This window comes from Podarcis muralis, chromosome 1 (assembly GCF_964188315.1).
Source record: "Podarcis muralis chromosome 1, rPodMur119.hap1.1, whole genome shotgun sequence".
Lineage (NCBI taxonomy): Eukaryota > Metazoa > Chordata > Lepidosauria > Squamata > Lacertidae > Podarcis > Podarcis muralis.
This window is the reverse complement of record NC_135655.1, coordinates 91119335-91146010: the sequence shown is the minus strand read 5'-3', so window position 1 is coordinate 91146010 and position 26676 is coordinate 91119335. Positions and strand designations below refer to the sequence as shown.

Sequence of the window (26676 nt, the reverse complement as noted above, 5' to 3'; positions counted from 1 at the left end):
CATTCCCTACACGAAGTGCTGCTTTTGCGGTTGCTGGCATTCCTGTTAATTCTCTCGACATTTTCAAGCTGTCTTTACGGCAAATGTGAAGAATGAACAATAAATAAATTAGCACTATGTTGCAGATAAGACGGGAGAGCTTGGGTGAGAAGAGTTCAGCACATACCCTGCAGATGGTAGTTAGTCTGAGCAGGAAGACTGTAGCATATAGAAACGCATGATAATCAGCGGTCTGGCATGCACTGACATTAGCATTTTAAAGCACTAACTAGCAAAACTAAGACACTAAGACAGACTTCCTCACTTAAAGGTGAATGCTTTCACCCATTAAAGCAAAGCTTGCAATCTTGCCAAGGCAATGGCTTCTCACATATAGTGCATGCCAGACCACACGGTCATCAGAAAGTTACAGCTGACGCTGGCTAAAACATCATCCTGTCCAACACAGACCTCCACCAATTATGCAGTGTTGTACACACTGTGATGGTGGCCCATCACAAACTTCCACCTTTTTCTTAGATCTGCTAGGGCACCAGGTGATTCCTTAAGCAGCAGATGTTACCACCAGTACTAAAGTCAGCTTTATGAGGCTGATCTCATTATCATCTTAAAATGTGGAAACAAGGAGGAAACCGTGTAGTTCCAGTACATTGTGCAAATCGTCTCTTTAAAGCCCCCCAATTAAATACTACACACACAGCTAAAGTTAACTTTTCACCAGTGTAATTTAAAATACACAGAGACTCACTCACACCAGGGTTGAGAGATTGTGAGCAAGTGGGGGGGAACAGGGGAGAAGAAGAGCTGTTTAACCCTTTCTTTCTTGGCACTTTATTTTCCTGCTCAAAATCACCACCTCCCCCAAAGCATGATTTATGCTTTTCCTCTATAGACAGGGAACAGAAGTTGAGAGAATTTAAGTGCCAGTGGAAAGTGCTAAGCAGCTTTGTCCCTACCATTATTCTGCTTAAACACAGTTGCCTGACACTTCTTGATTTTTTAAGCTGGTAGTGGGGTGATAAAACACATGGCTGCACATACTAACTAGTTTCCGTCTAAGATCAGTCTTGCAGACCCAATGGAGGTGTACTTTGTACTGAAGGAGTACGGTAGATCATGGGAGAAGCCATTTTGTCCCCTGTCTCATCTAATGCCTTATAAGACTGTCCCAGTGCCATCTTTGAATGTGGTGGATCAGCAGTAGTGCATGGCTACTGGGCAGCCACCCAAAGCATCTCTTATCATTTTCAATTACATCCCAGAATGAGACAAGTCATTCAATATTTCCAATCACTGGGTTAGTTCCAAAGGTTTCCTTCGACATGTGGGAGCTTCTTTCCATCCTCAGAAGGGCTATTTTACAACTTGTACTAGAGCACTACATGAGAAAACCAAAATCAAATATATTATTTTACTTGATGCAAACGGAAGCAAAACAACTGCTATAGAACCTAGCCAATTTTAGCACTACACAAATAATTCCATCAGCACCTGTGCAAGTGTTTGCTAAACAGTGCAAGCAGCTATTTTCCTGTATCTTTGAATCCTGCTCCTTTAATTTGAAAAGAAGTCACAGCTGTGCTGACTTTAACTGCTAAATATATAGCAATTTAGCGCCCACAGAAGCAGTTGAGGCCCAAATCAATGCCTAATTTCCCATTCTGATCTTTTACCTGCATTCTAACAATGGTTTGACTGTCCCACGGATGGTGATTGAGAAAGATTATGCAGTGGGAGAAAGCAGGTTATTCATATCCTTTGAACCACATCCTTCCAGAGGCTGTTGACGGGTACTCATAAGTGTCATAACTCACATTTATTATTATTTTTATTCAATTTCTACACAGTCCCCTAGAACTGCCCTTGAAACCACTTACAAAGCATAAAGCACAACAGAAAAATACATAAAATGCATCAATACAATTTAAAACAAGATCACAATCCTTCATCACAAAATCCTTGTTAAACAGCCCTCAGGCAGGAAAAGTTTTTTCTGGACAGAGGCAACAGGCCTTTTTGCCCTCTGGATTCAACCTCACCTTGAGAAAAGCATCTTTTGAAATCTCATAGTCTGTATACATTTCAGGGGAGGATAAGGAAGCACGAGTGTGGTTTGTATCTGATCTAGACTTAACACAATGCAAGCGAGTATCCCATCAGGTGAACAGAGGCAGGGCTGTTCCAACAGTACATGAGACACTTACATTTAAACCTGCCAGTATGGATTGGCTATGGACAGAATGGCACAAACCGAAAGCCTGTTCAGACACTCAGTCTCCCCTCACCTCCGCACAGATTCTTCCTACCTAATTATATCACAAGGTCAGAAAGAGAGCTTTCAGATAATATGTGTACAACTTCTCAGTACACATATTACCTTCCTATATGCAAAGAAACCAAAGGTGCAGCTCAGTCTCACCACATACTGCACCTTGAGCACATTTTGACTGAAATGGCCATTTTGACCTCCCTCCCTCCTGTCTTCCGTCCCCTTTCCACAGATGCCCGAAAATAAACTACCTTACCAAGCATCTGCTTCAGGAAACACTTTCTGACAGCATTTGGTTAATGCCCTCCTTTATTCTGAATAACAATGTAATAGAAAAGCAGAATCAGTTTTCTGCTCTGAGGAGAATGTCTTTGGATTTTTGCCAACATCCTCTTAAGGAAAAACACCTCACCTCTAGTGTGGAAAAGGGTAATTAGGACAACAGCTCTTGTGATGGAAGAATGTGTATGTGAGAGAAGGAAGAAGGGAAGTCCTTAATAGAGTTTGTAACTCTCTTGATCTCAACACCCCTCCCTTTTACCTATAGTTCAATGCAGTAGAAAAATGCAGGTAGGCTTGGCAGAGACATCAGAATTGTGCTCTTGTAAAGAAGGGGGTCAAACAACTTTTTTTAAAAAAACACAACCCACATTACCTTCAATTCACTTACACTCAGTTATATATTTCCTAAGGTAGTAATTCTAGCACCATATATTGATATTAAGAAATACAAAACTCATACCTTTAGACATAATATATTCTATAACCCAGTTCAATCTGAAAAAAGCACAACTAGTGTATTGGTGTCTATTTTTTGCAGCCATAACTAGGAATTTTATAGTAGTGGAAACTGTTAACAGTGTGGCTCCTTCTTAAACATCTGCTGTTAATAATAGTTGAGCCATGTGATCCTTAGATCTAAGCACAATTGGAAGTGCCACAGATAATCATTACGCCTTCAAGTAACAACTAGAGGTCATTATGGCAAAGCTTCTATAAATGTACAACAGAACACAGCAGCCTTGGTTGAATACCATTCATCTAATTCAGAGCAGCATCTGTAAATACAGAAGGCGGCTGCCCTCATGTGATTAATCCCCAACCTTGAAACCACAACAGAGTTGCCAAAGGACAGTGAGAAACTATCCATTTGGAAAGAATTAGCTAAATATTCATGCTTTTATCTCAGAATGCTGTTCCTAAAATAAAAACAGAACTCTTTGTGGTACCAATTCATATATTACAAATTTCTGCATAAGTTTAATCACTGTGTGGCAAAGCAACAAGTATTTAATAGTGTATAAAGTTAGATGTGAAGGTTTGTGTTGCTGCTGTAGCCATGTTTCTTGGGCGGGGACTTGTTATTAAGTTATTAAAACTTCAGATTGAGTGACAATAACTGCCTTTCTGGAATAGACAAATACATCCTCTAACAAGCTCGCAGTCTATATTGTTCAAAGGACGTCAATTTAACAGCATGGTAAAAGCAGAAACCTTATTGCATAAAGACTATCACCCCCAAAATAGTTTGGAAATGTTTTAGTGATGCCAAAATTTGTACTTTCCTTGCTCAGAACACAAACGCTGAAGACTTGTAAAGTTGGTCTCCAATCCAAAGTGCGCACTACAATCTTCTCTGGCTTGGACGGTAATGAAACCAGAGAATATCTTCTCTCTTACTCTCCCAGTGACTGCAACAGAGGTGCACCTCGCTACCACCTTTTTAATACATTTTAATATGTAGTTTACTAAAAGTGCCTAACCTCCTTTGACACCAAAAGTCATGGAAATTATGTGACCCAGAGTTGATGTTTCCTAAAGAAAGCTTCGACGCCAGAATTCTAGCAGATGATCAAGTGATTGAAGTCCTCAAGTAAGGCCTCGTGGCCAGACTAGGTAAGTGGAATGGTGCAATGGGAGATGCGGGTGAGATCCTTGAATGCTACTTCAGTCCCAGTGATATCATCAGGAATACAACAAGGTCCAAACTGGACCTGGAACAAAAAGAGCCATTTTCAGATTTGTTTAAATTAAATTTGCTGGATGCAATTCTGAATCAAGATTGTGTTTGCTTATCACTAGTGTTGTTTTTCAGACTTTGAAGCCATGACTAGAAGGAGATTCATTGGGAATTTGGACTCAATACACTTGGCTCCCCCCCCCCCATCATTTCCCTGCTTTCTAGTAAACTAGCAATTTAACTGAAAATATAATTAGCAGTGTGTTGAACAAACCCTCTCATTGTGCCGAGGAGGAGGAGGAGGAGGAGGAGGAGGAGGAGGAGGAGGAGGAGGAGAGTGCTATGTAGATACTTCAAATGCAACCCCTTCCCAAGCAAAACTCGACAATCCTACATATGTCTACACATCAGCTAGATTGGGCTGGCACTGTGATGTCTGAAAGCACATACAGAGGATGTCGTCAAAGGGTCCATGTACTTTTCCCTGTGTCTCAGATTTAAGATCCTCTGCCAGAAAAGGCTCTTTGAAAAGATCCAACACATTATTATTTTTCTCCATATTCTCAAAGCAGCAGTGGTGGCGGTATGCTTTATGAAAGAGAAGCTAGGGAATTGTGCTAGGAAAATGAAAAACATATTGGCTTCTGCTCCAGCTTCAGGGACTCTTTTGGTGTCCCTATTATTGCTTCTTCCTAATTCTGTGGTAGTAGTGGAACCAGTAATAGCAATTCATATTTATATGGATCCTCGTGGATTAATGATATTAGGCCTTTCTGTTTCAGTCCTTTATGACAAGGAGGGAGCACCACAAAGGAAGTGTCAAAATAAAGGCTGCAAGAGCTCTTCCTTGAAAAAGGAGAGGGGGGGGCAAACCCCTGTATGATAGTGGTCTCTTGCTTCCACACATAGACAAAAACAAGAAGACCCTCCAAGACTGAAATAGAAAGACCCAAACAGACAGATAAAGAAATGCCAGCCTGAAGTCTATGACTCATCTCTATGCCTCCGAGACACAGAATCCAACAACTGAAGATTTCAATACAGCTGTATGCAGCTCATGTCAAAATGATTTGAAAAGTAAGCACTGACGGGCAAAACAATTATATTGGGTGTGGCGGGGGATGGGGTGGAGAAAAGTAAAGAGAAAAGACCAGGGAGATGTGAGTGACAGAAAAAAGAGCTCTCTTTTCCAGATTTCTCTTTAAGGAAATGAAGAAATGCCCTACTGTAACTCAGCCTGCAACTAAGCTTGAGCAGGTGCAGATGAAACAACTGCACATTCCTTACCTGTTTGTCCCTGCCTCCACTTTCCTGCCCTACTTCCTCTGTTGTCATCCCCCACCCCAATCAAATATTAGATTGTAATTTCCTTGAGACAGGGACCTGCCCTGTTGTACTCTGTACAACACTGTGTATACTGATGGCACACAGTAATCACAATCCTAAATTTATGAATGAATGAATGAATATGGGCACAATTCAGAGAAAAATGGGCATGCTTAAAAGTTACTGAAATCAATGTAACTTAAATGTGTGATAGACAAACCTGTTTGGAAAGCAAATAATAGGATAATGAGGTTAGGGAAGCCAAGCATCAAAGTAATTTTGGTCTCAATGTGAAGATTCTACAGGTATCAGGGTTATTTACTTTGGTGCAAGTCTGAACAAGACTTCACCCCTCATTAGCAAACAATTATGTTAGCAAAAATTATGCTCAAGGAAACTCCTCAGATTAAATCATCTCCTGCTGAGAAAAATCATCTCAAATGCATTGCCTGAGACAGCTTACAATCTTGCCATCAGCACTGCAGCTTTCCCCGTGGAAACTGCTGTGATAAGAATACCATTTAAAGATCCACATTAGTAATCTATGGCTAATTAATTCATCATACCGATTAATGACTTTGGCACTGAATGAGGACACTTCTTCGCTTTGCAATACCAAGAGCTGTTTCAACTCAAAGACAACAGACTAGCAAGTCAAACGCGAGGCAGGTGTCTTTGGATGTCAACCATAAGGAATGGAGAGTACAACTCAACAGCATAGCATTCCAGCTGTGCAGAAACCAGCGTGTTATAACAAATGGCATTTTCCAAGGAGAGGCATGTTAATAAGTGAATCTCTCTTGAAATCGACACCACTGCACAGAAATAAGCAGTAGGTTAAGGAGAAGTGCCAAACACAGCACAGGATCTCCTGGTGAAGAAAGACAGAGGGACTTTCATCATTTTAAAAAGAAAGAAAAGCTCTTTCATCACAGCCTTAAAACAGCTGACAGTCCAATTCTCAAGCATCTTGACAGAAGGAGCTCTGCTGGCTTCAGTGATCCTCTCACTTGCCAAAGTACTTTGAGGATCAGCTTGGTAAGAGAATGGTCCTGTCATTCAATAAACTTGCACATATGTCAGGCTATGTGTGACAAGGAACAGGAAGATGCACATATTTAAATGCAAACATTTTTGATGTCCTATTGAGTTCCAGCTTTTCATATATAGTGGGTCGGATCCAGGCTTTACATAAGTTCCATTGACAGGGTGCTTCACTGAAAGATATGGGGTGGACAAAGGTTGTTTTCTCTTATTCCTCCTCCAACCTGCAGTCCACTGTTCCCTCAGAAAAGCTGCTTCCGAGGCTTGGGGCAGGGGGGACCTTCTTGAACAGCATGGGAGCAAGGGCACACTTTGGTATTTCAAATTTCAGTGGCGCCCTATTCTGCTCAATTCACTACGTCCTACTTATGGTGCCCCCTAGTCTTGGCGCCGAGTGAAATGGAAATGATTGTGCTGCCCTAAATCCACCTCTGGTTGGAGGTGGGACTGAGAGCTGCACTAACAGTCCCTGGGATACAATCCAATTTTCACACGCCTAACATGGGGCACATGTACTAGAAAGAAATGTGAAAACTGGAAGAAACCATGGAAGAATCAACTTCCAACACCATCACTACCACAGTGGTAGATTCCACAAAATGTGTAACTAGACTCCAGGACAGCACAGAAAAGCTGCAAGGAACACAGGTTGCCCTGAACTTAATTATACAACATCATTCAAGGGCTTTAAAGAAAAGGCACAGTGGGGAACGCTTGATAGCCAAACTTTTAATTAAAAAAGAATAGTCCTGAAAATTCAGTCAATGAAACTTTAGGGAAGAATTAAAAGGAAAAAGTCTAAAGCAGTGCAGCACAGAGGGATATGAGGTGAGGACTCCTCAGATATACATAAGGATGAGGTGACCTGGGCATCACTGACTAACTGACTCAATGGCTGCAGCACATGTTCTTATTTGTGCTATGGAATCAGTCTGGAGGAAAGTAATAACACTGATATCAATACAGGTCCTATAAACCAGTTATACCTCCTAAGCAATTCTCCTCTCCTTTAAAAAATGGATGCAGTTTCCATAAAAAAAGAATCTATATCCCTTTCACTAGAGGCTGTTAAGACCATGTACTGCAGAGAAATGGAAAGACCTCAGCCTCCCTACACTAAAATTTTGGTATTTTAAAATATGGAGCATGAGAATGATTGAGAATTTATTCAATCAACTGCAACTCTTAGGGAAAAGGCAAAAATGGAGGGGGGGCAAGTATTTAGATATATGGATTCAATTTCTGACATGCCAAAAAAACCCAAGTCAGTAGATAGCAAACCTGAATCCTTAAGATGCTTCTGGGAATATTAACATAGGCAAAACATAAGAGATTCTGTACACCCCGTGCGATTTATGACAGAAAGCCAGAACATTTAATTCTGTCTCCTTTTTCGTTTCTGCTCTGTATAAAATTTCAATACATTATAGCGGAACAATGAATGCAACATCAGTGATGTATTTGTATGTGTTTGGGGATGTTTCAAACACTGCCTAAACATTAAAAGCTTCTCTCCACATTGCCTCAAACCCATTTTGCAGTACGATTCCAGATACTGCTATAAGTTTGGGGGGGGGGGGGAGAAGATGTATGCAGAGAGCCTTCTGACCCCTGGAACCAGCCAGACTAGCTTCTTGATGAGGTGATCTTCTAGGTCAGTGTTTCCCAACCTTTTTTGGGCAAAGGCACACTTGTTTCATGAAAAAAATCTCGAGGCACACCACCATTACAGCCCCGTGACGTCAGCGCGCAGCATCACGCCGGGAGGGACATGAATTGCTAGCAAATTACATAATCACCTCCTTGAGGGCTGGCTCATCTTCTCCGAAGGCAGAACCCCATTAATTAACAGCACAGACTCACACCATAGCCAAGACGAGGGGGGAAAACCTCAGTCATGCACAGTCATGCACATGTGGGGGCTAAATGAGGACGAAGACCGGGCAGAGAGCAGGGTTCAAATCACCCCACCTGGCCAGGACAATCCCTGGGTGCTCCCTTGGGCCACTCGCCTGACCCACCTCGCAGGGCTGTTGTTGCGAGGATAACACGGGGAGAACCACACGCGCCCCCGGGAGCTCCTTGGAGGAGAAAGCGGGCGATGAATGCAATGCACGAAATATATGAGAGGCAACCAGGTTTTGCAGGTGAGGGGCCCCCGCCAGCCTCCGCTTCCAACACCCGGCGCAACGACGCCGAAGTTTCCCCCCGGGCTCGGCTCGGGGAGCAGCGCTGCTCCCCCCCCCGGCTCCCCTTCGCCCTCCCGGCTCTCTCTGCCGCCCACTGGGGACCCCCCTCACCTGCCAAGTCTGGAGCGCCGGTGGAAGTTGCATGCATGCATGCAGGGCGCCGCGTTGCCATTGCATTGCACTGCACTCCATGCAACGCCTGCACGCATGCATTGCCTTGCACGCCCGCCAAGGGGTCTCCCCGCGGTCCGATGCGTCCCCTCCGGCGCGGATGCAGCATTGCAAAAATAAAAAAACCCCGACGCAGCCCTACCTGGGGGCAGCCTCCGCCTCCGCCGCTCCGCCTCCGCGGGGATCCCCGGGCTCCATCCTGCCGCCCGATCTCCGGGGGGCGCAGGCAGGCTGCGCGGGGTCTGCGCGGAGGAGCCCCTGCCCGCCCGGCCGCCGCCGCTGCGCTCATTCCAAAACGCTGCGCTTCAAACAAAACGCCCGGCCCGCCAGGCCACGCTGGGAAACGTAGTTTGCACACCCCGCGCGGGCGCGGAGCCCAAGGGCGAGGGGACTACGGATCCCGGCAGCCCCCGCGCCGGGGACGGAGGGGGAGAGGCCAGGTGCAGGGATGGAGGGACGGGTGGGCGAGCGAGTGAGTGAGTGGCAGCCGCCAAGCCTTGGCCGAGAGCCAGGAAGGGCCTCCCCGGAGGAGGAGGAGGAGGAGGAGGGAGGCGCAGAGCGGGAGGGAGGGAGGGAACCCCAGGGGTCATCTAGTGACGGCGCCCCAATCGAAAATTTGACTTTAAAAAAAAAAATCTTTCAATTTTTTAATTTTTCCCACGGCACACCAGGCAACATCTCGCGGCACACTAGTGTGCCGCGGAACAGTGGTTGGGAAACACTGTTCTAGGTGATAGATCATTACGAGAACAAAGGAAAAGGTCTCTGTGTGAGATGACAATTGGGTGGAACCCCCTCCCTTAATTCAAAATTTGTTAGAAGGAAAAGCCAGAATTGAGTAGCAGTGATGTACATTAAATCAGCCTTTCCCAACCTGGTACCATCCAGATGTTGTTAGGGTTCAATTTCCATCATCCCTGACCATTACCCATGCTGGCTGGGGCTGATTAGAGTCAGAGTACAACATCTGAAAGGCACCAGGTTGGAGAAGCCTGTACTAAATGTTGTTCTCTCTTTGCCAGTATATAATTTTACATTGTCCACTCAAGTCTTTACTAATGGAGTGGAGAATCATCCTACTAGCTGCCCTAACTCTTTTCTCTTTTCCTCCAAATCCTTAGTTATTCAATGAGATCAATTTTAAATGGCTATGAATCCAGTATGTTAGGCACAAACAATATTAGTTTTTATAATTTTCCATATGCTTCGACTGAGTTAACAGTAACTATTATCCATTTCAACACAACAAAGCTTTTACTTTAAAAATGCTTAAACACATAATACTAGGGAAAACTTTCAACATATGATGTTTGACATAGCCTGCATGAGCAGGAAGAACCACAGTGAGCCTTGGACCTGAACACACTCTCCTCCCTCTCCTCCTCCAGTGTGTGCCTGCAAGGAAGAGTTTGAAAATTTGTTCTTGGTTAACCACAGTTTGCCACGTTGTCCAGGCCTAAAATAGTGGTTAACCTTCAATACAGTTAGCACAGTGTGTGAATGGGACCAATTAATGCATTGCCTGCCCCTTGGTCACTGCATTGGAAGAATGCCACTCTGCCTAGATGACTTCATTCAGAAGTCTACCTCTGGGTCAGGGAAGAGCCCATTTGGTATTATTATGTGCACATCCTGGCAAACTGACTGCAGTGCTTAAACATTTACCGAACTGCAATGATGAACTGCACCTCCAGCCCTGGTAGTTAGCCTTTCATTTCTAATCTAGATATATTGCACTGGATTTTCCACAGTATAATGGGAACATTCTGCTTAAAACTGACAAGCAACAAAAAGTAGATATCATGCGTACACTGTGAAATCTCACCAGACATTATTAATTCAATATTCCAATGTCTCCTCCTCTGCAAATCATTCAAACATCAGACACCTTGGGCAAGGACTCTTTAATTAAAACATGGGAAGGCTACAATAAGTAAGTATTTCTGTCACATCATTTGTGGGCCTTGCGTCCTTAGTTGAACATGCTCTGTGTGGATTATGCAGAGAGCAACACGTGGAATTGTGGAGAAGAGAGAAGAGAAAAATAGCCAGTCTTAATTACCTTACTGCCTCATCAAGCTTCTGAGAATTAGATGATTCCCCCCCCCCAACATTTTAGTAAGTATGCTACCAATATGAAATGATGGGTGGGACCTAAGTTCAGATTTAAACCTAGCATTAAATCGTATTACTGTCCTATAGGAGATAGTATGGGGAACCTGTGGTCCTCCAATGCTGTGAGACTCCAATTCCCATCAATACCAGGCATCATGGCCAATGGTCAGGATGATGTGAGTTGTAGTTCAGCAAGATCGGGGAGGGAGGCACAGGCGTCCCACCCCTGTTGGTTGGGATGCTTGAGGAATTTACTCTGTGAATTCCAAAGTGAACTGACCTAACCCCCACAGGCTAATGTGTGGATTGAGCTTCTTCAGGTTCTGCACTTCTCCCAAATTTGTTATATAGCTCTAGACTGAAAAACACACCAAAATGAGTTACAGAATGGTTATTTTAGGATACAAAAGGTTTTGAAATGCATACACTGAGATAAAATATTTAAATATATTAATGCAAAAACAGGAAATAGCTTTACTATGAATAAATACATGCAAAATTGATGCTGACTGGTAACAGACTGATTCATCCACCCCTAGATGAGGGTATACCAAGTATAGCTACATTTATAATTAAGGCTTCCAAATTGAAACTGCCTTTTAGTGGGTTCACCAGAAACATTTGCTGTTGTGCACAAGGGAGATGTTCACTGAACACAACGTCAAGTGCCCTTGTGGGTTTGAAGTTAAAAGCCCTGCATGCATGGGGATCTAGAACATGGACAGAGTGCCACGTGAAATATCCCAAAACTTTTTGAAACAAAAGGGATTGGGGTGGGGGGTGGAAATCAGCATCTGTAGTAGCAGATAGCCTGACCCAATCTGCAACTATACAGAAGTGTAAGAAAATAAGAATCCTACTGGATCAGATGGAAGGCTCCCCTCAAGTGTGGGTTGGGGTTCATTATCAATACAAGGCAAACTGTCACACTTTAACACAGTGACTAAGGGACAGGCAATGCATTAGCTGGCCCCTTTCAGACACTGCACTAACCACAGTTAATGTGTATCATAATTCTATGCCCAGACAACATGGCAAACTGTGGTTAACAAAAAACATGGCAAACTGTGGTTAACCAAAAACAGAAGATTCCAAACTCCACAGAAGGAGAGCGGAGCAGCGTGTGTGTGAAAACAAGGCTTTCTGTGGCTGTTCCTAGTTGTGGTATGCAAACTGGACCAATGTATAGCTTACCTTTTGTCCCACAAAGTCTTTCTGACTGGTTCCACTATTGCCACAGTACAAGCCTTTCGAGTGAAAAGCAGTGGTGAGAGGGACGCAGTGGCCTTTGTGGACTAGATACATTGCCTGCGCTTGTTTTAACCTGAAAACTTAAGCAGTGGTGGGACTGTTCCACCTTCCAAAACACATAGGAATCCCAAGAATTACAGCCATAAATATTTTCCAGCGAACACACAAGGAAGAAGTAGTGCCACAATTTACTTCTAAGATGAACAACAAGACTGCACAATAAAGAAGCAGTTTTGAGAATAGCTCCGTGGACAATGCTGGGATCAACAAAGAGATAATAAAATGATGTCGCCTGATAATAGCTGGGGCAGCATCTTCCTTTCTCCCAAGTCAAGAGTAAAACAGTAGCTACAGTATAAGAAACAAAACACAGCCAATTTCATAAAAGGCAGAGCTGTCATCGCTGCAGGGAGAGCAGAAGGCAGCAGCCACACAGCACAGCATGCCTGCCAGCCTTGCCAACACACACACATACACACACAATGTTTCTTTCTTCCCCTGTTCAGAAAACTCGCTATACTGTGTGATATGAGAAGCAAAGCCAAAAAATAAATAAATCTGTGCTACTGGGAAAGGAGAACATAGCAGCCAAACAAACCGCTCCTTGTCAATATTTGTCAAACAAACTGGGCACACACAGTAAATACCCCCCAACATCTGTGTAATTTGCTCCTTCAGCAAGGAGATCCTTGAGAAGGAGTTGCAACATGTGTTTGCAATGGGAGGGTCTCTCTGTCTCTCTCCTCAGGCACCTCCCTGAAGCAGTTCTTGTTAAGACTTGTGGTTTCAAAGTGCCTGCAAAAAAAGCTAAGTCATTGGGGGCTGATGACAGAAAGACACACCAAGACATTTCCATATTGTGGGAAGTCTCGCAAAGTTAACAAATAAGTAAACAAACCAACATAGAACTTTCTTTCCAATAATGCCATGAGAAACAATCAAAAATGCAGAAAATGAACCCTGCCCAAGGCAAAACACTGACACAAGCTTAAATCATTGTTTGATTTGCAACACATTTCTCCCAGTTACTATTCAGATCCAGCTTCTTACTTAAACACAAACACACACTGAATCTTTTAAAAGATTTAGCAGTTTCTGCTAGGACACATACAATTGTAGAGTTGCAAGGGACCACAAGGGTCATCTAGTCCAACCCCCTGCAATGCAGAAATCTTTCACCCGACGTGGGGCTCATGATGCAAGACAGCCAACAAATTTAAGCACAAAAGTATATTATGGGAAAGCATTAGTGTTTCCCGAGACCTATCAACAGCCCCCCTGAAGGTTTGACTCCAAAGTTACAAGCAAGAATATAAGACAGTGATTTTGCTGAAGGGCATGTAGTGACATTTAGTTAGTGGCACAACATTGTCAGACGCTACATAGAACAGAGAAGCAATGTGGTTCCTGCCAAGAAGGCTCATGATCTAAGTTCAACAGGACAAAAGTGAAGGAGAGGACATGACCTGAAAGTGGAACAGTGAGGCTTGGGGAGGGTCAAAGTGATACCAGAGGTTTTAAGGAAGGCAGTTGTGTGAGAAGCAATTTAAGCATGGCAGCTAAGGCCATGTTCACTTGAACAGTTATTACAGTTCGAAGAAGTCCACAATGGAAGTAAAATCATTGAAGGAAAGGAAGGATCCACTAAAGGGATCTCACTCTAGAAAAAACAGCAGAGGGACTCTTGGGATACAGGATACTTTAGCAGAGCAGCTTCTAAAATTCTGAAGATGGGGGAACCATGTGAATCAATTGTGACTCCAAATTCATTTTTTGATACGGCGAGCAGAAACTGGAACCAATTACTTTTTTAAAATGAACTTGCCAGGCACTGATCAAAGACTATTTTTTAAAAAGATAGTTTGGACTTTGGAGTCAATGCAAGACCCAACACGGCCTCAGTGCTAATCTCAAATCTGCTTTGTGAATGAAACAATCCTGGAGCCATTCCAAGAAAAGTACTTTTGCAGCTCATACAAGTGGCATGCAGCAGAATTCATTAAGATGGGGATGGCTAACCTGTGGCCTTCCAGTTGGTGTTGGACTCCCATCAGTCCCAGACCATCAGCCCCAGTCAGCATGGCCAGTGGTCAGGGATGGATGGAAGTAATAGTAATAGTACAGCAGCATCTGGTTACCCAATCCTACGTTAATGCAGTATCTGTAAAGCACACTTAAAGGCTCGGGAGCTACCAACTATATTATGAATTATATTTAATAATCAGCTAAAAGTGATTCTCAAATAAATTCCAACCATGTAATAGAAGCATAGGAAATTCTCCACAAGCAAAGTAAAGGCGTAACAGAACGTTCAGTGCCTTACCACTGGCTATCCTCTTCTCTCAACGATATGCTGAACATATACAAAGATGTACTTAAAGATGACGCTTCTCCCCTTAAAATGGTACCCTAGAAGGTGCTAGAAGCACACCAAAAGCTTATATGCACTGAAATCCTCCAAACTCCTCTGACAGAGGGAGAAACAAATAACTTAAAGATTATTTGAATGCAAGAGCCTGCATTCTCTGGAGGTTTTAACCAGGGATGAGGAACCTGTGCCCCTCCCAAGTGCTGTTGTACTACAACCCACACAATCCCTGACAATTGGCCATGCCAGCTGAGGCCGATAGGACTCCCAGGAACATCTGGAGGGTCATAAGCTTATCAAAGGCAAGTGATCTAAATCTCCCAGGACCAACAATACCTCTCAGTCAGAACACTGCAGGTTTTATCCCTTTGTTCGGTTGTTCTCTCTAAAGCGAGGGGTACTGGGAAGACCACATAAAGCAGCAGACCCGCGTGTAGGGGACAGAGGAGGATAATACTGCCTGGATGAATGGGACCAAGGAGGAATGTGGTAGTTACAGAGTGTTGCACAGAATAGTAGCAGGTGGCTCTGCCTGTGTGATATTTTGTCACTAATATCACACCTGTGATATTAGTGTCAAAATATCACAGGTAGATCATGACGTCTGTGGTAGATCACTGGCTCAACAACTTTGACCTGAACCCCAAAAAGGGGGTAGATCGCTCTGTTAGTAGATCACAGTCTCTTGGGAGTTGGCCACCCCTACAATACAGTGGTACCTCGGGTTAAGAACTTAATTCGTTCTGGAGGTCCGTTCTTAACCTGAAACTGTTCTTAACCTGAGGTACCACTTTAACTAATGGGGCCTCCCGCTGCCACCGCCATGCGATTTCTGTTCTCATCCTGAAGCAAAGTACCTGAGGTAGTATTTCTGGGTTAGCGGAGTCTGTAACCTGAAGTGTCTGTCACCTGAAGCATCTGTAACCCGAGGTACCACTGTATAGGTAGCCGAGGGGAACAAAAGACAATGCTTTCTCCTTGCCACATAAAGCACACAACGGCAGCAAAATGTCGCTTGTTTAGACATGGGCAATTCACCAGGTGGGAGAAGGGAGGGCATCATATTGGGCAGGACATTACATACCCGCAATCTATCCATGATATAGTACCTCGGCCTTTCACCGCTTGGGCTACATCAGATAATAACCTGAGTGAAGTGTCAGCAGCAGCCGCTGGAAAAGAGAGCAAAATAAACAAACAAATAAATGTACTGTATGTATTGAAACAATAATTAATATCCAGTGCAACTCTGCAGAATTCTGTGCTGAAACACTTTCACTAAGTTCTCCCTGCCAGAAAACAAACAGTTGCCAGAGGCAGCATAGGCTTTTCCCTCAACATTTTACTAAGGGCTGGGATCCAAAGAGCCACTTTAGATATGCCCAAGAATTTGGGCATGCTCAGTAGGATTTTAGATTTTTCTTCTTCCTTCTTTGGACACTCTGCTCCATACCACACACTGTTTCTGGATGTCAGTTTCAAGTGTGGTTTACCATCTGTCATGGATGTTGTTGAAATGTCACAAGCCCAAAACCTCCTTAGGTACGTGGAAAAAATTACATTCACTTTCTGTCAATGAATACAGTAAGGCAGATGTGATGAACCTTTGGCCCTCCAGATGTTGCTGAACTACAGATCCCATCATCCCTGGCCTTGCTTGCTGGGGCTGATGGGAGTTGTAATACAGCAACAATTGGAGGGCCCTATCTGCAGCAAGGAAACTATGTTTGCCTACCTTTCATCATGCTGATCTTCATGGCTAAGCAATTTCCTCTCTAGCTTTTAGCTTCCCCAAGCAAGTATGTCCCTGCTCCCATTCATTTCCCCTTCCATGTGCTTGGGCAAGTTTCGACACTGACAAGTAAGTTTTTGTTTTAGTCAGTCCATACCAGGACACCAAGAACAGAGTCAGCACAGGTTCTAAGTAGAGGCCAGTATGAGATGCCTCCATGTCTGTTTGGCAGCATGAGACAGTCTCCCATCCCTGAGCTGTACTTGGGAAGATACAGCCAGAACCAACCCAATCAGGACCCTGCTGGTGTTCAAGAATAGCAAGAGCCAAATACGAAGCTGCTCAATGTGCATCTAGTTGTTGTCACACCACACCATGCCCATCTCTAAAGTCCCATTAACTGGACAGCTCTCCTACTATTCTAGAAACCTTATCTCTGATTCATTGGACAGCTCACCATCCTCAATGGCAAGATTGAAATCTGAGCCACGGTGATGAGAACAGGGCAAACAGTCAGATATCTTCAGACATATAAAATATATTTTCTAGGGGGGGAAAGTTGAACTCTGAGAAGACTGCCCCCTTTCCTTGCAATTTTTACTCAAGTAGGGTTTTGCATAAAATTAGTTAATATTTTTACCACAACTGCATTTAGCTATATCGTTAAGTGTGAATATTTTACACATGTAAATTTCCTCCATCTATTTAGAGAGCTAATCTTAGCTTCTTTTCCATTGCTTAATGTGAAAAATCTGATAGATTGTTTTTAACAGTCAGATTCAGCTCCGATATGTGTCATGCATCAGATATGAGACACATTTTTTTAAATAAAAAATAATAGTAAGATAACGTTTACAGCAATCTTTTAGGTAATATTAATGCCATCCTATTCTGTATGTTTGGATATGCTGTTAGATACTCTACTTGACAGCAAAAAAACAAAAGACACATAGGCCAGCACTGCTTTAAAATCCTCTTTCAAATTCAGAGAATGAAGTTAGAAACCCTGTTGCAAATTGAACTTTAAGAGTTAGTACAGAAAGACAAGAGTAGAAAATGAGCTTGCTATTCTACCTTATGCTACCAATAGCATAAATATTTTAACAGCAATTAGGTCACATGAGCATCCATTAAAAGCTATTTCACTTTCTAGAGCAATTGAGGAAAAGTTTATCCTTCTGCTACAAGTGCCTTATCTGAATTTTAAAGGAAATCTTACAGTAGAGAGGTAGGTGAAGAGGAACAGCATTTTCACTCTTCTCCCCTGCTACCATCAAACCCACTGTTTTAGAATGCATGGATAGAGAGAATCTGATACACCGTCATAGTGCTGTGAGGAGGGGAAGAATCCCAAATACCCTTCAGGAACAACCAGCAGGAGACTCCAGGTGCTCAGACTCCTACATGGTCATGTGGTTCCAAAACAGGTGAGAGGCTGCTCACACACAGTATGAATTGAGGACGTTCCTTCTCAAACATAAAAAGTGAACGTTATGGGAATACTGTAAAGGCAGCCTGACAGATGTGAAGAGGAATTCTAATTAGCACCTACATAATAGTTCTTTTCCACAAACAACTTCTACTGCAGAGAAAGGTAACTTGGGTTTACACTTTATTAAGAAATGAGGTAGCAATATCCCAACTCTGAAAGATAATTCCACTCTACAGATTTGTTGAGCTATTCCTTGTCGAAGACAATGTGCATTGTTTTGCTGATAATTAGCAATCCACATTATCTTGCAAGTTATAGATTTACTTTTAATATATAATTACCGTATTTTTCGCACCATAGGACGCACTTTTTCCCCTCCAAAAATGAAGGGGAAATGTGTGTGCATCCTATGGTGCGAATGCAGGCTTTCGCTGAAGCCTGGAGAGTGAGAGGGGTCGGTGCGCACCGACCCCTCACGCTCTCCAGGCTTTGCACACCTCTCCGCAAGCAGCGGGAGCCCAGCGCTGGGCTCCCGCTGCTTGCGGAGAGTTGCCTGCATGCCGAAGCCTGCGCGCGCTGAGATCAGCGCGCCCAGGCTTCGCGGACCTCTCCGCAAGCAGCGGGAGCGCTCCCATGGCTTGCAGAGAGCTGCCTGTTTGGGGGCTGGGGTCGGGGGAAGCTCGAGCTTCCCCCGCCCCAGCCCCGCGCCTGGGGGAAAAATAATTTCCCCCCTTTATTTCCCCCCCAAAAAACTGGGTGCGCCCTATGGTCCGGTGCGCCCTATGGTGCGAAAAATACGGTATTAATTAGTGGGTATACTGTATGATATAGTTCTGGATTTCTAAATGCTCAATGGCCTTTCTAGATCAGATTGTTCCCATGTGGTGTCCCGATTTTTTTGAAAATCTTACTAGCACTGTGGGTTTTTTTTATTATATGCAATGCACAAATGAAATTAATTATATTCTCTGATAACCAACAGCCATAGCAGACCCTAATGTTTCTGCTTTCTGCTTGTGGCATGCTGCAAATAGTATGATATACATTATTCTGTATTATCAATAAAATGTACTTATTAATTAATTATTCACTGCTATCAATGTGCATTGTGCTTTACAGTGTACATAAGGTCAGGTCCTTGCCTCCCAAATCTGAATTTGACATAGGAAATTCTACTGGACACAGTGGGTTTAAATTCTGCATAAGAATGCATGGGGCCACTATTAGTTACCTTTTCTGGAAGAGCCATAAAGACCAAAAAACAAACAAACCCCACATCAACAGGAGCAGACAACTGTATATGCTCCTGGACAGCAGTCTAACAAGATAAAAAATGTATTTAAATATCAGTGACATGTATAAAGAGATGAGCAATGAAAATTACTCTCTGGGAAGACTACCCTCTGCCAGAGGCACCATCTCCCGAATATCACATATGCTAGCTTATGTGTGCAAAATCCCACCTGACATTTATTAAAGGGGAGTGAGAGAAAGGGATGGGTGTAGCAACAGATGACAAATGGAGCTATGCAGTCCCTTAGTGCTGGACAGGCCATTTCTAAGTGTTATTCATCACTGGTCCTTCCCTAGTAACTCTGAAGAAGTTTTTTCATTGGAACAAGTGTTTCAGGACACTTTATAGCTGAGTCCTGTTGAATTATTTTGACTTTGATATTAGCACAGACATTACTCCAAACCATGGTTTGTATTTAGAACCTGAACCATGTACTGAACTTCCAAACTCACAGGCAAATCATGCATTATTTCCACTTGTTTGCTTTCATTTTCTGACAGCTGAGCAATCCAGGCTCTGGGGGGAACTGTAGACATTACTATTGTTTGTGGACTCCAACAGTACTCGAAATCACAGTCAGCATATCCCACTTTAAACCATGGCTGCAGCTTCTGGTCTGCTGGCCAATCTTCTTAATCATGGTTTTGGAAGGTGGCTTAATCAAGCATCTGTTCCCTTTCCTGTCCCCTCCATTATCTAATTAATCAATAGAAATTAGTAAAAGAGTCCTGCCTTAGTAGCAAGATGAGATGAACCTCAGTCACTTAAGATTCCATAAAATTCTGCCCTTTAATCTAATTATATTGCAGTCAATGTAATATATTCTAAAATCAGATAAGTTAAAAAAACAAAAAACTAATTCTTGAATAAGCTTCCCCAAACAAGCTACTTGGGAGAAGCAGCTCTCCCCCTTTCAGAATAAGCAACAAGGGGGCTTAAGCCTAAGAGCAACTGAAAACTGCGTAATAAAATTTAAAAACCAACATCTCTTGGCTTGTTCCTCTTCCTCACCCAAAGGGGGGACTCAAGGAGGGAATAAAAAAGCATTAAAGAGACCAATTTGATCTAATTTCCAAGCTAATGTGCAGATCATACATCTCCTGGCCAAGTAAATATCACAGCCATGAAATATTAGGCGTAATTAGCCTTTCTGCACATAGTGCCCTAAATGGGCCCAGCTCTTGCAAATAATCTTGCCAAGAGCAGCTCACAATCCAGTACAGACAATTAAAAAGAGAGAGAAAGAAAGCAGAAGAAAAGCTGTACTATAGAATCAGGGATGGAGGCAGAAGGAGGAAACCAGCAGAGAAAAGAAGTTGATTGTAACTGAAAGAGACAGCAAGTGGGTGGCTAGCAGACAAGAAGTTAAGAAGGGTATTTCAAGCGGAGGTGAAGCATAAGAAGATGCAAACGGAACAGACCAAAGGCGGGGGGGGGGGCGGGGAGAGAGAGAGAGAGAGAAGGAAACAGAAGGATAAACACAAATGCTGGTGACACCAACTTGGTGTATGGGGATGCTTGTATAACTAGGCGTAGAGGAAGGAAAATTGCTCTTTTTCACACACAGTGTTTATATATTATATATATATATGATAAAGGGCAAATAAAACTATTGCTGAGAACATCCTTGATGTGTGTTAAGAGAACAAAGGGAAAAGAAATGGTATGAAGAGTGCCTCAAGGCAAAAGAGTGGAATGACTTGTGTGATGTTAAGCCGAAAAGCTCGCCAGATCTGCCTCCATCTGCGCTTCTCGTTATAGGACTGCTCTTACAAAACAGAAGCGATACATCATTTTATTTATAAAAGTTATAAAATTAAAAAAAAAACTTATTTTGTTCGGTGTAAGGACAGGAAGGAAAATAGCAAGAGAGAAATGAATTCATTCCGAGGGGGGGGGGGGGAATCAAAAGTTTTATCAGCAAATGCTTGTATCAGTCTGCAAAACAGTCTGCTATTTATCAGATATACAGTAGATAAGGTCTGAAATCAAGATTTAACTTTTAAAAAATAATAATAATCCTTGCTCTTTTAGTGACCCTTTCAACCTTGACAGCTACTCAGCATTATTTGTTAACATATTAATTGCTCTTAAACCTTTGCTTGTTTTTTAATGAGCAGCACTCACAAGATTTGGAATATAGCACCAACACATTGTTCCGTGTTCTCAGGAGCTTCTTGAAGTCCTTCTGATCACTAATTTTCTCTATCAATGGGGACATCTTTGCTGATAACAGGCAGGCTGGAAAGATGGTCTGCAGTGGAAAGACAAAGAGAAAAACAAGCAGGCACATTACTATTACGACACAACCTGTTTGCATGACAGGGCGCAGCAGAGCCAAAGGGGGCTGAATACAAAACAGGCAGCAATAAAACATGTGACATAAGTATGGGGTTAAACAGGCCACAGCTGTATTGATTACAGATGTCAGCAGGTTTTGGCATAGAGAATGGGTATGTCTCCTGAAATCAACCAGCCCACCTGCGAGTTGTGGATCAGCAGGGTTGATCAAGGTTACAAGTCACCCTATGACATGCATCAATTCTAGGAAACCTCCATAACCACCATTTGGGGGTGCTATGGCCTGTCAGCCCCCGAGTTGAGTATCCAGACAAGTAGCTCCTCCCCAAGCTCTATAACCAGTGGAAGAACAAAGTGGCAATAACTTTTCCTGCCAACTACCCACACTCTTGCACACTCCTAGGGTGGATCTACACACAGGGAAAAAACGCTATAAATAAGTCAGAAATTAAATCATTATAACAAAGGAGGGGAGAACTATGTAAGATCACATAGAAAAGTTTTCTGCTCTACAGCACCATCTGGTGTTGCATGTTTATAACACATTCAAAACACTGTTTTTTGACTAATGTAGCTGAGTCCCTATTTAACCATGGTTTGGTATAGCATCACATGTGAACTGGACCACTGGTTCTTAGTCCACAACCTGCCTTCCCAGACACAAAGACCTACCTGAAGTCTAAAAAATGCAGATATGAGACAAATGTATCCCTAAACAGGTAAGCAAGTGAAAGACCCACTGTAGGGTAGGGATGGCAAAGAAAGAAAGCAATGCCCAAATTTCAAACCACTATGAGTCATAGGACTAGAAAGCCATCTCTAAGCAAGGCAGAACACTGGTTGACCTTGCTCAGTTTAGTCTACACAAACTGGCAAAGGCTCTCCGGGGTTTCAGACAGGGGACAATCCCAGTCCTACCTTGACACAAAACATGTGCTCTCCCAATGACCTATGTCCCTTCCTCTGCTTGATGCAGCAAGCAATCCTGGGACACCAATGGAAACAGACCCCAAAGAGGTCATGGAGAAACTAAAAGGATTTACAATAGGGATACAACAATCCCTCACACCATCCAGCAAGGTAGTGGCATTGGTTTCCATTAGAACTGCATGGTAAATATATATTAGATGCAATTAAGAGGCCTAATGTGGGCACTCAAAACAGGTTCCTATTAGGGAACCCAGCAGACACAATGCTATCCATGGCCGCAGCTTCTACACAATCCTGGAACAGGTATCACTGACCAAAATAGATATCACCTGTATTCATCTTCTTCAGAACGAAAGAGTTAGCGAGGAAGGGTATGCAGTAGCAAAGAAGGATTTTTCAGGGATCAATATGAACGCCAAAAAATCCCACTTTATTTTCATGGCAATCAACATTGCTGTTGGAGGCTATAAGGGATATTGCAATTATTGCATTGTCTGCCTCCCACTGTCTGTAGGCAAGCTGTTATTGAGTCTAACTCTTGAACAAGAGACATACATTCTAGCCCTGTAGTCTATTAAAACACTGTGTTTCTCCTGCAGCCTCTTCACTTCCCCATTCAATGCTATTACTTAGTGAAAGCCTCACCCTCCCCAACTATGTGTTTTTAATATCCGCTGCACCGGTTTGGAGCTATGAAGAGTGAAAAACTGAAGAAAGTTTGAATTCAAACACCTCACACAAAGGGGTGATCAAATAAGACGAACAGTAAATGTGTAACTTTGCAAACGCAGCCCTGCATGCACTGATATGATGGTAATACACCAGGGATGCTGAACTGAGGGCATCAGTCCCTGTGACTTACTCCTCAGGGAGTCACATACCAGGAGCGGAGTTGGTAATGGCCAGGGATAAAAGTGGGCAGGGCAACCCCTTTTCTCCCCAATATCCCTCTTCTCTCTCTCTCCCCCTGCCCCCCATTCTGCTATCCCAAGTAAAGTTGTCCCACATGTGACAGTAGTCTCTCATTACACACAACCTGCTCAGACAGAATATATGTGACCTACTGCGCTGCCTAAACCCCTTTGCCGTTCATGTGATTTCTCAGGGGAAGTGTGCATTTTCGGAGGCCAGAAAAATGTGCTGCAGCGCACTCATTTCTTTAAAGTGTGATTACAGGAACAGTTCTGAGAATTAACATGCCGTGTCTGTAATTAATGCTTGTTCCCTTCTTATAGCTATGAGGGGGTGTCCAGTATTACTTTCTGCCTGCTGAGTCTAAAAGCTGGAGTTACTTACTTTAAAATGCAGTGCTTACCTGCTCAAAGCTTCCAATACACTGCGGGAAGTCATGTGTCTCCGGAGAGTAAATAGCACACTATGTAAATTAGGATTTTAATACAATCAAATGGATTTTAACCAAGTCTCACCATCACCAGATTCTGTATCAAAATCCAGGTGGCCTTATTAAAAGAGATGCTTATAGAGGTAGCTTGGAATTATTCCTCTCAAAAATGGAAATGAGGCAGTGTAAGTTTCAGTAGAGTTTTGCTGCAGCATCAGACACCCCCTGGGGGAAACACAATCTTAGGCACTACATGCCTCCACACACTTGTGTCTTCTGTGTCACTTCTGTTGTATGACACAGCTTGCAAACATTAATTCCTGTCAAACAGTGTTTAAAACATGAATTTATATCCCAAAAGCAAGTTCTGCCTTATGTTATACCCCCAAATGATTCATGCAGTAACAGAGAATTTCCTCAGTTTCTGCTCTGAACCATGGGCACAGGTGCCATGCCATTTCCCTTGTATGGCGGGCCTCCAAGTATCCCACTGGCACTTGCTGAATAAACCACCACCATTTCCTCTGTATTAAGATTAATGTTTTGCCCTGTCGAGGCCACCAGAACCTAAATGTTCACTGCAAGTGTTCTGTGCTGGCAGGTGGAATGTGGAAATCTGCATATTCATGCTTAGGGCTCTGCATCAGATATTCAGTAGGTGATCGAGGGCATCCCAAGAACTCGTCACCTTGAGATAAGCACTGTGGACTACATGACATTTGCAAGTTGATAAGAGTTAAAAAGTCGGATAATGCAATTCTCTTTTCAGAAGCAGCTCCGTGCATTAATTCAGACATCAGGCCACACTCCTCTAAGCAAGACACCGGGCTTCCTCTGTAAACAGCTGCTAGGAGTTGTCATTAACTCACTTGGGACTCCATGCAGTTGTAATGTCTCTCTCACATGAATGAGGAACAGGAAGCATAATCTACTTAAATCTGTTCCCAGAGGTGTGAGGGGATCCATCTTAATAACTCTGGAGTATGACAAGGGTGATGGGTGTTATTTTTGACCAATGGCTTTTTTGGACACCCTTCTTCTAGGCCTTGAGAATGTCATGAGCCCAAATGCTCTAATATTCCCCTTCTCCCCTTCCCACCCCTCATTGTTTAGTTTTTTTATGTCAGTTAGTAGGGAGTGCCTGGCACTGCCTAGGATTATTATTTTTTAGAAACCAAAAAATATTGTGATTTTTAAGTGGATTGTGTGTTTTGTGAGCTTGGGCCACTCGCATAAAATACTGGGCAATTCAAAATGGCATCTTCATTCGAAGTGGAACCTGGTATCCAGACATTGATGAAGGCTGCTACCACAACCTCAGGAACCCTCATGCCGTGTGTGGCAATGGTATCTTAAGAGGTGGCCAAATCTATGCCAAAAAAACCATTGACATCACACCAAAGTCAAATTTCAAGTCCATCAGCTTAGGACCCCCCCCCCCTACAACTCAGGAACCCTCACGCCAAGTTCAGCAAAACTATCTTAAGAGGTGGCCAAGACTATGCCAAAAAAATTAGCATAGTCACCAAAGTCATGTTTTAGTCTGCCATCTTGATTCAAAATGGTAACCTTCACCCAAATGTCAATGAGGAATGCCATCTCTACCTCAGGGACCCTTGTGCCAGGTTTGGTGACAATATCTTGAGAGGCATCCAAACAAACAGAGAACCAAAAAAAAAAGTGGACAGACAGACAAAACTACTTTCCAAATTATACAGCATGCTGGTGAGGAGTGACCTGCACCACCGATAATAATAATAATAATAATAATAATAATAATAATAATAATAATAATTTATTTATACCCTACCCATCTGGCTGGGCTAAAAGATATTATTTTCTTTAAATAGACAGTGTAATTTGAGAGTATCACACTAAGAATCAGGTTAAGTCATGCCAAAGTCACATTTTAGTCTGCCTTCCTGACTGAAAATGGTGCCTAGAATTTCAATGCTGACAAAGACCACAGCTGCCACCTTGGGAACCCTTGTGCTAAGTTCGGAGATGCCAATAAAATGAGCACAGTCATGACAGTCACATTTCAGTTTGCCATCTTGATTTAATATGGTGCCTGGCATCCAAATATCAATATAGACCCCACCTCACAAACTGTTTTCTGCACCTGACTCTGGTTTGTAGGTATTGAGGCTCTAGCAAAAAACAAAGTACACCCAACAAGCCTGAATTCTATGTTAGGCTATCAGGGAGGTTGTATTTTTCAAGTCCCAGGTAGGAACATTTGTATCTCAATATATAGCTTTTCTCCATGAAAAAGTGTGAAGGTCAGAATCTAGTTCACTGTCAGCTTACAGAACAAGTAAGCCTAGTTCCACCGAAAGCTCTCTGACCACTGGTATTGGTCAAGAAGAGCAATTTACTCCATACATTCTGTTTTTGATCACTTATAGTCATTACAATGCAGATCAACTGCTAGAACTGGCATTTGGAACCGTTAACCCTATGGCTGGAGTATATACCGTATTTTTCCGTGTATAAGTCGCCCCCATGTATAAGACGACCCCTATTTTTTTTAACCCAAAATTAAGAAAATGCACTATGCTTTATCTGTGTATAAGACGTCCCCTTATTTTAAACTTCAAAAAATTAGGAAAAAATATAGTCTTATACATGGGAAAATATGGTACTTTTCACTGCCATTTACTTTCATTAAAAAACCCTGCAAATTCATCTAACATTAAATCCAGGAATTTCAAGTAAGTTAGATACAATTTTAACGTTAAACTGAATAATGAGTATATTATTTTTTTGTCATTTTAAAAGACCCAGACAGAAAGAGCAAAGAGGAAAAAGCAAAAACCTCTGGCCAAATACATCAAGACTAGTATGCTACCAAAGGAACACACTTTATGAATGCTGGGATATGACTCAAGGGATAGATTCACACTACATTGTTTGCAAAAAGACTTCACAGAAGGTGCTACAAGCCAGTCT

At 42.8% G+C, this 26676-nt stretch overlaps 1 protein-coding gene across 3 annotated transcripts in view; it reads right to left on the bottom strand.

The window, feature by feature from the left end:
• PDIA5 (protein disulfide isomerase family A member 5) overlaps positions 1-26676 on the bottom strand; it is a 155643-nt gene that overhangs the window by 105253 nt on the left and 23714 nt on the right. For all 3 annotated transcript variants that reach the window (XM_077934924.1, XM_077934929.1, XM_077934927.1), the window contains exons 2-3: positions 21279-21405; positions 15778-15865 (exon numbers count right to left, since the gene is read on the bottom strand). In XM_077934924.1, coding sequence (XP_077791050.1) covers positions 15778-15865; positions 21279-21405 — 215 coding nt within the window. The remainder of the gene's footprint in view (positions 1-15777; positions 15866-21278; positions 21406-26676) is intronic.